At 42.6% G+C, this 13,178-nt stretch overlaps 2 protein-coding genes across 4 annotated transcripts; one reads left to right on the forward strand and one right to left on the reverse strand.

Moving 5' to 3' along the window:
- Positions 1-631: 631 nt before the first annotated feature.
- Positions 632-8,773, reverse strand: PDCL3 (phosducin like 3). Its single transcript, XM_039714431.1, has 7 exons — positions 8,756-8,773; positions 7,026-7,259; positions 6,064-6,193; positions 4,277-4,367; positions 3,479-3,622; positions 2,429-2,637; positions 632-1,034 (listed from the first exon to the last, which is right to left on the reverse strand). Exons 1-7 carry the CDS (start codon positions 8,771-8,773, stop codon positions 892-894), a joined length of 969 nt encoding a protein of 322 aa, XP_039570365.1. The 3' UTR covers positions 632-891.
- Positions 8,774-10,144: 1,371 nt separating this feature from the next.
- On the forward strand, positions 10,145-12,006 carry LOC120504745 (histone H2A-beta, sperm-like). 3 transcript variants are annotated; one of them, XM_039714543.1, is made up of 2 exons: positions 10,145-10,226; positions 11,383-12,006. In XM_039714543.1, the coding sequence occupies exon 2, from the start codon at positions 11,447-11,449 to the stop codon at positions 11,864-11,866; it is 420 nt and encodes a 139-aa protein (XP_039570477.1). In that variant the 5' UTR covers positions 10,145-10,226; positions 11,383-11,446; the 3' UTR covers positions 11,867-12,006. The 3 variants fall into 3 exon arrangements, with proteins under 3 accessions (XP_039570477.1, XP_039570478.1, XP_039570479.1); XM_039714544.1 differs by having other exon boundaries at positions 10,161-10,226; positions 11,308-12,006; XM_039714545.1 differs by having other exon boundaries at positions 10,164-10,226; positions 11,296-12,006.
- The last annotated feature ends 1,172 nt before the right edge of the window (positions 12,007-13,178 follow it).

The raw sequence follows: 13,178 nt of genomic DNA on the forward strand, positions 1-13,178 counted from the left end.
TTCTAAAGCTTCAGTTATTATTACTGTAGCTGGAAATATTTAATATAGGAAGATGTCAGTTCCTAAACATCATCCTTCCTTCCACCTGGCAATGGCACTACTGTAGGAACACCTGACTTCTGATATGGTTGAAGAAATCAGCAGCTTCACACTTGGGCACCACCATCTTGAATTTTATTCTGCAATTAACAGGCAAGATGGTGCAGGAAATTCAGACCTTGTAAAAGGCAATATAGTGCTGCTAACTCAAAAGTGGAATTTGGCACTCAGCAGTTCCCAGGAGAGGCTGGCCATCCTCAAGGCCTCTCTCAAGATGCCTGGAATCCCAGCTTACAGCCTCATGTTGTCCCTCTAGTGCCAGCACATCTCTGCAGAGGACCACACACCACTTTCAGAAGCACCTGCCTTGTGGGTACCACCCCCACAGCACTCTGTGAAGTCCAGGCTGTCAGAGGTCTGGGCACAGTGGGCTAAGGGATGGTCCATTTAAGTGCCATAAGCAATTAAGACAGCTATTTAGGTTTGATCCGTACAACTTAAGCTTGTTAAAAACAGTGCACTTACGACCACATCATAGTTCAATTTTTTTTTAAGAAGTAGAAAATTACTATGAAAATAATAACAAGAGACCTGTTTCTATTCACATCTATATTTTAAAACCTTTGAGTAAGATTTACTCAGGCTTCACATACAAAATGTCTTTCAGCATCTCAAGTGAAGCTGCAATTTTTAAAAAACAGAAATGTTTTTAGTTTCTAGAGGTTTCTAGAATGAATGTCTTGAAAGGCTACCCTTCTGGGGCTCAGCAAGGCCTTGAGGAGTGTGTCCAGTGCTTGAGGTGGGAACACTGGCTGCAAGGGCACTGCATCAATCCGGATGCAGACGCAGGAATTAGTCATCCTCTGAGTCACTCTCCCCTCTGGCTGGGACACAAGCCCTGATTGAGGACACGAGCTGGTCCTGGATCTGCTTCCTGGGGTTCTCTTCGAGGTCTGTCTTGATAGCACCCGACTCAGAAATCTTCCACTCCAATTCTGTGCAGTGCAAAACAAGAGTCATGAATGTAGGGGAGCAAACTGGAAAAAGCCTACCCTTGGCTCCCCAGGTTACTTCCCTCATCATCCTACCACTACCACCACACCAGGGCCCTCCTCCTCTTCTTCTTCCATACCCAGATCCAAGCTCCTGCCCTGTTTACCACACCAGCTCCAGCCAAGCCCTCCTTTCCCAGTCCCTAGCTTCCATACCCAGATCCAAGCTCCTGCCCCATTTACCACACCAGCTCCAGCCGAGCCGTCCTTTCCCAGTCCCTAGTGCTGGCACAGGTCTCAGCCCAGGGCACAAAGGTCAGGGTACTGCTCTGTACCCACCAGTGACATCCCCAGTGCCACCCTGCTCACCTTGCAACCAGGAGTGCAAAAGAGATGATGGATACAGAGCAGCAGCTCTAGAAGCACCTCTCCCAGTGAAAGTGAATTCTACCCCCTTCTAACCACAAAGGGCAGAAAACATATTTGCACATCCATTGCCAGTCAAGGAATACTGCTCATACATTACAGCTGCTCCCATCATATACTGAGCTCATCACAATCAGAAGAGGCAGGGAATAAATTTAATAAAGGGCAAAAAATTGTGGAAATTTCATTTACACATCTGAATTACAAGTATTTTCTACAGATGTACCTTGTAAATAGAATTCACCCCTTTGCCTCTACATCACACACTAAATATTAGTTCCTTTAGACAGTAAAGAGAGACTTCACCACCTGCAGTAGGCCCAAATTGGACTGGATTGCTTCCCAGAAGTGGTAGAAAGTCAATACAACACATTCAACTGAAACCATTCTACTGCTGCTGACAATCCTATCATCAAATCTAATTTCTTTCAGATATTACAGAATAATGAACAACCTCACACTTTCTTTAATCTTCAGTGGAAGGCACATGTGCTTAGGGGAGAAGGAAGACATAAAAGTGCCAAAATTTCAGTACACAGCTTTCTGTGATGACTGAATTAAAATGATTCAGCCAGGGACAACAAACAAACATATGCCATTATCTTGAAAATTAAACAAGGAGCCCTACAATCCAGTGGGCAAGTGCACAGATTATCATGTCACAGCAGGCAAGGGCAGTCGTTCATGTCCAAGACACCCTAAGAACATGCATGGGTACTGTTTACCTTAATATATCCAGAAAAATTTGTTTCACCCAACACAGGGCATGAATATTTGCACACACAAGACAAACACCTACATGTTGGCCTATCACTGCTTTTACATGACAGCCATGTGGTTGAGCCAGAGGGGTAGGAAAAAAAAATCTAATATAATTTTCAGTACCTCCCTTCTCCTAAGCCTCATTTCTCTCATTCCCAGCAATACAGCTTTGGTTTTTCCTTTGGAAGAGCAGAGATGCAGACACTCACCATCCCTTGTCAGGTTCATTCCACCGAACACCAAAGGCCCAATGAACTGAGCTTTGATGTCTCCCTCCAGGTACACAAATATCGTGGGCAGGTTCTTGTCGGGGTAGTTGGGAATGCAGGTGGTAGAGATAGCTTTGATGAATTTCACGTCTCTGAACTTCTTTGCAAGCCCACTCATATGTTGATTTATTAAGGCACAGAGTGGAATTCTGCGAAGAACAGCAACAGACACACATAAGGAGAAAACAAGAGACAACTTCAAAAGTAAACAGCTCCAGAAGAAAGGTCAGAAATACCAGATCGATGAGTTTCTGCAAAGACAGAAGTACCAGAAGCAACTTCTGTATTCCAGCATTCAAAGGAGATCAGCACTACTAGAGATTCTGGTGTGTGGTGGGTTTTTTGTCTGAACATATTAATAATGCAACCTTCCCCTCTATCCCCTTTGTATTATGGGAAAGTGGTTTATGAATTTAAGATACTTAGAAATTGCACGAGCAAGGGCAAAATAAAAACAAAACTGCTCCTGGAAGAAGGTATGCAAAAAATTATCAACACCTGAGGCAATTAGAGACAAAGAACAACAGCAACTATTTATAACCTTTCAAAAAAAAATCTAGCAACGTTAACAGACCTTTCTGACAAGGTCTTCTATCATGGTGACAGGACTGCAGCCCTTGCTCACTCCATTTGTATGCCACTAGAAACCAAGCTAAATACACACTGATCCTTCCTATTCATAGCCCCTTGCATTTGATCTAGAATAACTTCCAAAGCTTGGGTATTTCAGTGGCAGCAGCTACTTCTATGGAAGCTGTATGGTACACATCTTGCTGTGTTGTAGAGATGTATAAAAAAGCCACTTCGTGGTAACATCATTCTAGAATGGAGTTCAGCAATCTTGACTCAACAGTATTAACATTACTAATTTGTTTTTATTTCTTAGAACTCCAAAATTAGTCCTTAGTTCCACAATAACTACACAATTACCTTGGAGCATTTCCATATATTGACAGTGCAAGGTTTAATGGTTTTAAAAAAAAATCTTACCCTTGTTTGTAGAGGTGTAAGACTACCCATATACCTTTTCCAGCTTTTGTAACCTCTTGAACATAATCCTTTCCCGAAATCTCCAAAACTTCCCCGAATTTATTCTTCATTTGAGCTGCCTTCATTTCTGCTAACCTTTGCTGCCTGAATAGCCAGGAATGAAAAAGATATTTTGTAAATAGATGCATTTTTTTTTGACAGAACATAACTTGAAGGAGCTGGTTGAAGCCTAGACTTCAGAGACAAATTACAAACTTCTTCTAACCCCAGTGCAATAAAAGCAAAATGACACTGTACATGCTGTTGTATTTGCGTCATAGGCTAAAGCCACATGCAAGAAATAAATCTGTGTTTCGTGAAATGCTTTTTTTCCTCATTTCTGGCCTCACTAGACATTTCTTCTCCAGATAATACGCTACCAAACTAAATGGCAAAAGCCATGAGAGACATTAGAAGACAGAGAGAAACCAACACTAATTATGCAAATCTGCAGCACCTTAATCTCATTCACACAAAAATTAGGAAATACTGGAGGTGATTTTCAAAGCTCTCAGGATCCTTGGCTGTACACTCAGCAGGTGCACATTATCTCTGCAAAGCTATGATGTAGATAAAGGATACTGAATTCAAACACTGTTATCCTTTTAAAGACACTCAGAAGCTCCACAAGAGACCAAAACCACAACCCCCTTCTTCCATCATCCTAAAAACATCCTTTCTCTTCAACAATATCTAAAAGTATATAAAAGAATGACCCTCCAATTATCATTAAAGCCAAATTCTGCAAGCTGCTCTGACCTGTACATTTCAATAGCTCTCTCATCTTCCTCATTAAATTCATCTTCATTCTCTTCTAGCTCTTCCAGAGTCATGTCCTCATAAGTTTTCACTAGAATAGAAGAAACATTAAATCAGCAAAAACCTCGTTCCAGGATTAACACCCATTAACTTTCATCAGTCCAGCAGAATTTATTTACTCTAAAGACAGATTAATAGGAGATATGCAGTGGATTTGTAAAAAATACTATTTTAGAATAATAGAATGGCTTGGGTTGAAAGGGACCTTAAAAATCATCCAGTTCCAACCCTTCCTGCCAAGGGCAGGGACAACCTTCCACTAAACCAGGTTGCTCAAAGGCCCATGAACATGGCCTTGAACATTTTCAGCGATGGGACATCCACAACTTCTCTGGACAACTTGTTCCAGTGCTTCACAACCCTCACAGCAAAGAATTTCTTCTTAATATGTAATCTAAGCCTACTGTTGTTCACCTTAAAGCCATTCCCCCTTGTCCTATCTATCACTCCATGGTCTTGTAAAGTTGGAATTGCCATAAGGAGTTGGGACTTCAGTGATCCTTGTGGGTTTCTTTCAACTCAGGAAATGGTTCCATTCTATGGTTCTAAAAAGACCCTCCCAGCTCTTTTTTCAGTCCCTTTGGCACTGGAAGGTGGGTGCTACAGTTCTCCCCCAAGCCTTCTCCGCTCCAGGCTGAGCAGCCCCAGCTTCCTCTGCCTGTCATTATTATTCCTACTGGATTATTAGGATTATTAGGATTATGTTATGTCCTTTAGAGATACTGATGGAAAGAATATGATGGAAAAGGCCTCTGAGCAGAGGCCTGCCTAGATTAGCACCCTACTACCAGCATGAGCTTTCAAGCTTAGCAGCTGCAGCACAGACATGCACATTCACCTGGCAGATTCCCTTTGCACTGTTCCTGTTTCAGTTTTCAAACATTTACTTCCATAAAAATACAGAGCTGACATGAAAAACAAAGCTTTCCTGGAAGAATCCATGTGTTGAGGAATGTATTTGTTTGGTAACATCAACAGCTGCTCACCCTGCACAGATGAAGCTTTGGTATCCCTACAGACCTGGAAAATGACACATTGCAGTCCTGTGGGGCACAAAGCTTTAAAAAAGAATAATTCAATTTATCTGAGGTAATGAAGTCCTTGGGAATGTTTTGGTTTAGAAGCCTGTGTTTAAAAAGGAGAATGAAGACCCTTATCCCAAATTCTCAACACCTAACTTTCAAGATCAATATTCAAATCTATATATGAATATCTAACTCCTAGTCAGAGTTCCCCAACAGCATCACATAATAAACAGTCAATAAGTGTTACAAACATTTATTAAGCACAAACATCTGTGCCTGTTTAAAATAAGTAATTTAAAGACTAAAGTCAAATAATGCAGAGTTTTCCTGAATGGTGCTCCATGTCCTCATGGAATTTCCACATGGAAATCTTCTGTAAGGTCAGACCTGTTTACAACTCTGGTGGTGAAAATGGTCCCATTCACTATTTACCTATCACGCCATCCTACTAATTACACCTTGGCTGAAGTATGCTTATTCCTAACAATAGTAAGAATATAAATAAAATCACTTAATTATAAGGTATATTCTTTAAGAATAACTTAGGGCTCAAGACTTTCTTTTTTTTCCCCCCACAGACATTGAAGTCACTTTGGTTGTGTGGCATATAAACATTGCTGCTGGTCATTTCTTTGAGAAAGCTTCCTCCAGGAGCCATTCCAAGGCTTGTCCTGCTGCTGCCTGAGTTGGCTGATCACTCACCCAGAGATTTCTGAAGGATGGCAAACTGCTCCTCTTCCTTTGCCCGTTCCTGTTCCTCCACATTTTCCTTTGGAGGAAGGATACCTTTCTTGCGCAGAATGTCATTCCACTCCGTGTCTTTATTTGGATCCTAGAACAGAACAACAAATGGATGGTATTTCCTCAAGGTGAATTTTACCACTTCCAGAAATTAACACAGTTGCTAAACTGGTAACTGGATGGACGGTGCCAGAAAGCCACAGTGCAAATCCTCCTGACACTGAGGCTTCTTTCCAGCCCCTGACCTGCAGCACCCTGAAGCCTGACTTTGTTTTATTCCATCCCACTCACAGCACATACAGGAGGTCTTGGCTGAGTACCATAGTTTGAAGCAAATTCTGCAAAACAAGGCAAATACATCCCTGCATATAGTTGAAAAGCTGAGTATGAGATTTTCCTATTTAGCAGGCAATTTTATTTTTTAAAATACAAGAAATCTCAGTGATAAGCACCCATAGGTGGATTGTGCTTCCTGGCTGTCTTGGCCTAGGTCCAGTTTAGAAACTGAATACAGAAACTGCTTTGGTATAGCTTGTGTCAGTACACCTTACACCAGGTCTATTCACAGCCATATGACCATCTCTCTTCTCCCACTAAGCTCTACTTACTTATGGACTACCGGGGACAGGAAGGGAGGGGTAGGGGGCTGAAAGGGACAAGAAACATAAGACAGTAAAGAAAAAGAACAACGTAGCTCATCAAACACAACACCAGACTTCCCCCCCCCGCCCCGTCTCTGACCGCAGTCACCTTTCCCTCGACCCCGCGTTTACTATCATTTACTATCACACTGATGCAGCGCCCGAAACGCCGACCCCCTCACTACAGTGAAATAAGTACCGGAGCTGCAAAAAAAGCAAGAAACTGCCACAAACCCAGCCATGGAGCTACCGAACAACACCGCCACGTAAAAGCTACCTCACGTTCGTACCCCGAGGGAGCGGCACGAACCCGGGCCGCCCCCACCCCGGCTGCCCGGGGCCCCCGGCCGGGGAGGACGGCCCGTGGCTGCCCCCGGCGGGGCGGGCCCGGAGCCGCCGCCGCTTCCCGCAGCGCCTAATAAGGACGGGCCCGGCTCCACGGCGGGAGGCCCCGGGCCGTGAGGAGGGGTCGCAGAGCGGTTTGGGTTGAAAGGCACCCTGAAGATCGAAACTCCCCTGCCGTGGGCAGGGACACCTTCCAGTAAACCAGGCTGCTCCAAGCCCCTTCCAACCTGACAGAGAACAACCATGCTTGAGCAGGGAGGTTGGGCAGGTGACTCACCGTGGTCCCTCCCAGTCTTTTTCTGTGATTCCCTGTAACTTTTGTTTCCACTTCACTGAGCCTTTTTTATCTGTTTATTTTTCATACCCTGCGTTATTTCCCTACTAGTTTATCTTCTTATTTTCTTTCCCTGATCTGTTAAAAAATAAAATAAATAAATAAAGAAAATAAGCAATCAAGCCTATATTATCTATTCTTATTAGCCATAATCAGCTGTACTTGCATGAAATACAAAGCTGTGTTTCTTGTCAGGTACGTACAGGCAACCTGTGTATCTGTGATTGTGATATGTATGGAAACTGACCATGGGACAGTTATAAAGACAATTCTAATAAATAACTGAGGAAGTAAAGCATGGAAGAAGGCCTTTGAACCTATCCTTTGTTTGCAATTAACCTTTATAAGTCTTAAGTTGATTTAGGAGCATTCGAATTAAAGCTTTAAGGATGTTGCTGTTTGACAGGAACTTTCTGCTTCTAGCTAAAAAAAGTTTTGAACAATAACCTTTTGAAGTATAATTTTAGAATATTGCTTGTAGTAAGGATCTTTGAAACTATAGCTTTAGAATATATAAAAAGGAAACATGCTTATCTCGACCCCTTAACAAAATATTGAAAAACAGCTTGAGAAAGGAAGATGAACATCAACTCAAGGACTGATAGTTTTGACCAAGGGAAGCTGAACATCACTGGTATGAGATTTATAGTACTTGCAATTAAAAGGTAAACCCGCATCTGGAATCTAGACCTCGCCACCTGGGAGACTTCTTTCTTCTTTTGGAAGCTGGACCTCACCATCTGGGGTTACTCCTTTCTGAGATACATCCTGAGAAAAACGAAATCACAATAGTGTATGGAATTGTGACGTGAAAATTTGGAATACAAACTGCTGAGAAAGCTTATGAGTACCCCTATAAATATCTGTAAGCCCCAACTATTGGCATGCAGTTGGAGGGAAAATTTCCCCCACTGTACCCAGCGCTGTATTGCTCATACTTTACCATATTAATTAATTAATAAATTGATTGCTGCTTGAATATTGGCCTAGTCAAGCTTCTCACTTATAACACTTGTAATATTGTTATGACTGGATCACAGCCAACTGATATTACCAAACATTTGTCTCTGATAGTTACTTTTGTTTCAGTTTTGAGTCTGTGTTAAAGTATCACTTAGAAAACACTGAAAAGTGTGTCAGATGTGGTGACCCAAATCCATTTGGCATCATAGCCCATTCCATACAAACAGGCACCTAGGCCTGCCCTCTCAAAGAACTGAGCAGACTTTTCAGCTTGTTTTTCAGAGACACGTGGCAGAGGGAAGAGACCTGCTCCTGCCTCCCTTCCCCTCCTTTTATTCTCTGTTCTCTAATGGACAGATCTCAGACTCACCCAGATCTCAGTCCCCATAAAAGAACCCTAAAGAACCTGCCAGCAGGCCTTAAGAGTGTATTTGAACATGTGGAGGAAGGACTGTCTCAGCTCTGGCAAGGGCCTGAAATGAAAATTTAGAAGCCCCACTGCCACATGTTGTAAGGTCGTGGGCATCCCATTAACAGCCAGTTATTCTGAAGTGGGCTCACCCTTTTCCCTGTGCTAAGTCTGGGTTACTGAAGGGAAGGCACAGCCGCCTCTTCTGGCTCTGAATTAGGAGAAAAGGACAGCTGTGCTTTGAGAGGACATCAGTCCTCGTGGTGAGTGTTTGGACATGCAGAGGGCACCCCATACTGGTTGTTCAATGCCCTGAGGTGGCAGGAAACTCAACCTCACTCAGCTTAGACTAAATGCTCATCCTTGTAGGAAAAGTGGGTGAGAGCCACCCACCAGTGCAGGTGCTGTGAGGCTCTGACCCTCAGCTCTCTGGCAGGCAGAGCCAAAGGCTGAACTGTTCATGACAGTTTTGTTGTCTGAGTATTTTTGCCAGAGCCTGGGCTTCTGGGAGTACCCTCTGGTTTAAACAGTCATCTTCTGTGGCTGAAATACCATTCACAGACAGAGCCTGGGCTTCTGGGAGTACCCTCTGGTTTAACAGTTATCTTGTGTGGCTGAAACACCATTCACAGCCACAGCTCTTGTATGTTCCTGGTTGGAAACTACTTTGAGTGTCAGAAAATAAACACACAAAGAGCATGAGCAAGAAGTTAGCACTCATTTCTTTAAAGGCTGCTCAAAAATATTCCTTTGCCTCAGGTGGGATTTTTGCCCAAGTGAACAAAGAGGAACTAACCAAGCACTCTCAGCACCAGAACCACAGTAAACCCTAAGCCCCTTCTTGGACAGAGTTACCAGAAGAGGGGGCAGAAGCCTAAATTTTAGGAGCACCCCCATCACACCACTTGCTGAGACTCAGACACATTGTAAACCAAGCATGATTCTACCCAGGACACATCTAAAGCAAAAGTTTCCCCCTCCCACCCAACTAAAAATATATTTACAAAGCCCCTTTTCCCTATGTACTTTTTTTATCAAGCTCCAGCAGGAAGAAGAGGATTGCTTTTAGACATAGCATGCAGGCAGAAATACTCCAGCCAGTGGGTGGGAAGTGGCAGTGCCATAGTGAAGCTGAAATGTAGCTCTGGCTCAGCCCTTGCAGACAGCCTGCCTTCTTCCCCCTCACCCCAGCCAATTTGCTGCTGAGCAGCTGTAATGCATTACTTTATTTTGCCCCAAATCAGGGATTAGGTGAAGGAAGATGAAGCACATGTGCAAATGACTCATTAATTACCCAGGTGACCCGCTGATGAGGAGAAAAAGTTGCTAATAAAAGGTCTGGGCCCGGGGTAAAGGTGTTACCTGGCTTGTTTGTGTTTGGGTGCAGGTTGTAGCAAGGCGCAGAGTGGGGAAAAAATAAGACTTTTTGAAGGTAATGTGATGTACTTTTCATTTATAATGTATTGTGGAAGATTTGGGGTTGTGGGCTTCATGTTATTTTGTAAGTTAGCTGCCTCTATTATACAGTATGACTGTACTGTGGATTATTTAGAAAGAGTGTTGTTTGGTAATAGGGATATGGATATAGGGCTTAGTTTGCTTGGACTTTATTAGGGACTGAGTTGTTTTTTGTTTGGTTGGTTTTTTTTTTTACTTTTTTCACCTTCTTTTCAGATCTTATTCTAAATTTTCTTAAGCTTGGACTTTATTAGGGACTGAGTTGTTTTTTGTTTAGTTGTTTTTTTTTTTTACTTTTTTTCATCTTCTTTTCAGATCTTATTCTAATTTTTCTTAAATAGTTAAACTTTTCTGTAAAAACCCTGCATATTAATATGTGATGGGTGTTCTTGCAAACAGCTGTGCTGGAAGTTAATTGTCCTCTACTTACAGACTAGAAATATTATTTAAATGAGTAGTTCTGCTACTCCAGTTGTAAGAGTGTTCTAGCTGGGGTAATTTTCTTTATCATGAGGAAGTAGATGGTAGCTTCTTTAGTCTGCATTGTGCTGTCTAAATCAATTCATTCTCCTCCTGGTACTGAAGAGCTCCAGTAGTCTCATAGAAGCCAGAGAATACCACTTAAGGAATTAATTTAAAGCTGTGTATGAAAGTCCTGGAGTATTTTGGGTATAACAAACTGTAGGCTGCAAGAATTTTTCCATTTTTAGATTTGAAATGGAGGGAAGTTGTAACTTGATAGTAGAAGCTTTTTTTTCAAGAGCAGCTTGCTCTTGAAAGAAGAGACAGGCCTCAAGTTAGCTTTGAGGTAACAGTTGTGGTGTTTAAAAAAAATCTTGCTAAGGAAAACCCACTGTGCCTCAATCCTAAATACAATCCAAGTAGCAGGGGAAAGCCTGTCTTCTTTTGAGCCCTTCATAGCTAACTTCAATAACCCTTGACAGGTTTTGCAATGCAATCCTTCTCCTAAAAGGCAGGCTGTAAAGGGGTAATAACTGTTAAAATTTTAGCTCTGCTGTTGATGAACTGTGGTGTGTGGTGAGCTCTTTCCTCAGGACAAGCACAAGCTTTCTCCTTGACGTGGAAGAGCAGAACTGACCTTGCTGTTGCCTCCTCTTGCTGTCCATTAGCTGTAGCCCAAGCACCCAAGTGTTTTGAAGACCTCCAGCCCTCTGTGTCTCCTCGCCTGTCGGAATGTCTGGACGTGGAAAGAAACACGCAGTGGCTGGCAGCCCTAGAAGTGCCTTGAAGAAAAGCAAATCAGCCAGGGCAGGTCTGCAGTTCCCTGTGGGCCGTGTCCATAGGCTCCTGCAGAGAGGGAAGTACGCTGACAGGATTGGCTCTGGCGCTGCCGTCTACCTGGCTGCAGTGATGGAGTACGTGACAGCAGAGGTCCTGGAGCTGGCAGGCAACACTGCCCGTGACAACAGGAAGACAAGGATCCTGCCCAGGCACATTCAGCTGGCTGTGAGAAATGATGAGGAGCTGAACAAGCTCTTTGCCTGTGTGACCATTCCTCAAGGTGGAGTTATGCCAAATATCCTTTCTCAGCTCCTTCCGAAGAAAACTAGTGGAAGTGTTGCTGCTTCTCAAGACTATGGTGGTAGCCAGTGAGACTTGCTTTTCCTGGTCTGATCTGTGCAGCTATGGATGCTGGGGCTCAGTGCCACTAATTTGTATGTGTTTACTTCTTTGTCAAGTATTTTGCCTGCCAATTTTAAGGCATTTTTAAAATGTGTAATAAAGTTTCTGGAATGCAACACTGGTCCCCTTTTCTCCTTTCTCATGAATGGAAGAACAGAAAATGAAATTTTAAACAATTGCCTAGCACAGCACCTGAGTAACTTTTTTTAAAAAGTCCAGTACATGCTTACTTTTGAAAAGATGTTGCAGGTAAGTGTGGTGAAGCAGGGAGAAGAGTCAAGACACATGCTGTTGTTCCTGTCAACTTCCATCTAGCACAGATTCATCATGCAATTAGTTCAGTGTCTCGGAGGAGAACTCTGCTTTAGTGGTTAGTAACCCTGTGTCTTCAAAGCCTTATTGCTTGTAAAACTGTAGTGAGCATTTGCTCTTCAGTGTCTCGGAGGAGAACTCTGCTTTAGTGGTTAGTAACCCTGTGTCTTTAAAGCTTTATTGCTTGTAAAACTGTAGTGAGCATTACATCATTACAATAAGTCTCTATCAGGGCAAAGCATGCAGAAAGTGGTGGAGCCATGTATTCTCTCAACACAGATGACAAATTCAGTGTTTTTCCATTGTACAAAATTATCAAGAACTTGAGAAGGGGTCTACTCCCCCTTCTCCCCTCCAAAGTCTGTTGGTTTTCTTCTATGGATTGATAATTTTTTTTAAGTATTTGGGTTTGCATCTTTAAAAAAATAAAATGACCCTTCTATATTCAGGGGCATTTAATTTACTTTGACTGTAATTAACAAGCAAGGGGTCCTCTCAAAGGAAGCTTGCTCTGGTATCTGCTTTATAGCATATTTTTCCTCACAGCATATTCACTGCCTTTTTCCTCTGTATCAGGATGCTCTGTGCTGGGGTGGCAGGCAGAGAAAAGGGTCAAGCAGAAGTTGTTGTTGAGATTGAGACAAATAGTTCTCAAGTGCTGAAAAACTGTGAGATGTGAGAATGGAGATGAAAATGCTGTAAAAATAGAATAAGAGACAGATAAATGAAGGAAAGAGCAGCATAAATGTCAGCAGGAAGCGAATGTAAATTTTGTGTGAGGTAGCATTCCACAATAGAATAAAGCAAAGAGTAATTTCCTTTTCGGCAGGAAGAACTGGGTGATACTCTTTCTGGCTGTTCTGGCTCTGCGTTTACACCTGCTGTCCTGTTACTTACACGACAGCACTACTGATATTTTCTAGACATATTCCTTCTTCCACAACACTTGTTAAAAGTTAATGCAGATCAT

The sequence above is a fragment of the Passer montanus genome, unplaced genomic scaffold (assembly GCF_014805655.1).
Source record: "Passer montanus isolate IOZ18808 unplaced genomic scaffold, ASM1480565v1 scaffold3, whole genome shotgun sequence".
In the NCBI taxonomy this organism is placed as follows: Eukaryota; Metazoa; Chordata; class Aves; order Passeriformes; family Passeridae; genus Passer; species Passer montanus.

Bases quoted from the DNA above. Each gene is read 5' to 3' on its own strand.
- LOC120504745 (XM_039714543.1), top strand. From the start codon at position 11,447: ATGTCTGGACGTGGAAAGAAACACGCAGTGGCTGGCAGCCCTAGAAGT.
- PDCL3 (XM_039714431.1), bottom strand. The intron at 2,638-3,478 runs GTAAGATTTTTT...TGTTCTTCGCAG, and splicing joins TTACACCTCTACAAACAAGG to AATTCCACTCTGTGCCTTAA. The intron at 1,035-2,428 runs GTGAGTGTCTGC...TGCACTGCACAG, and splicing joins AATGAACCTGACAAGGGATG to AATTGGAGTGGAAGATTTCT.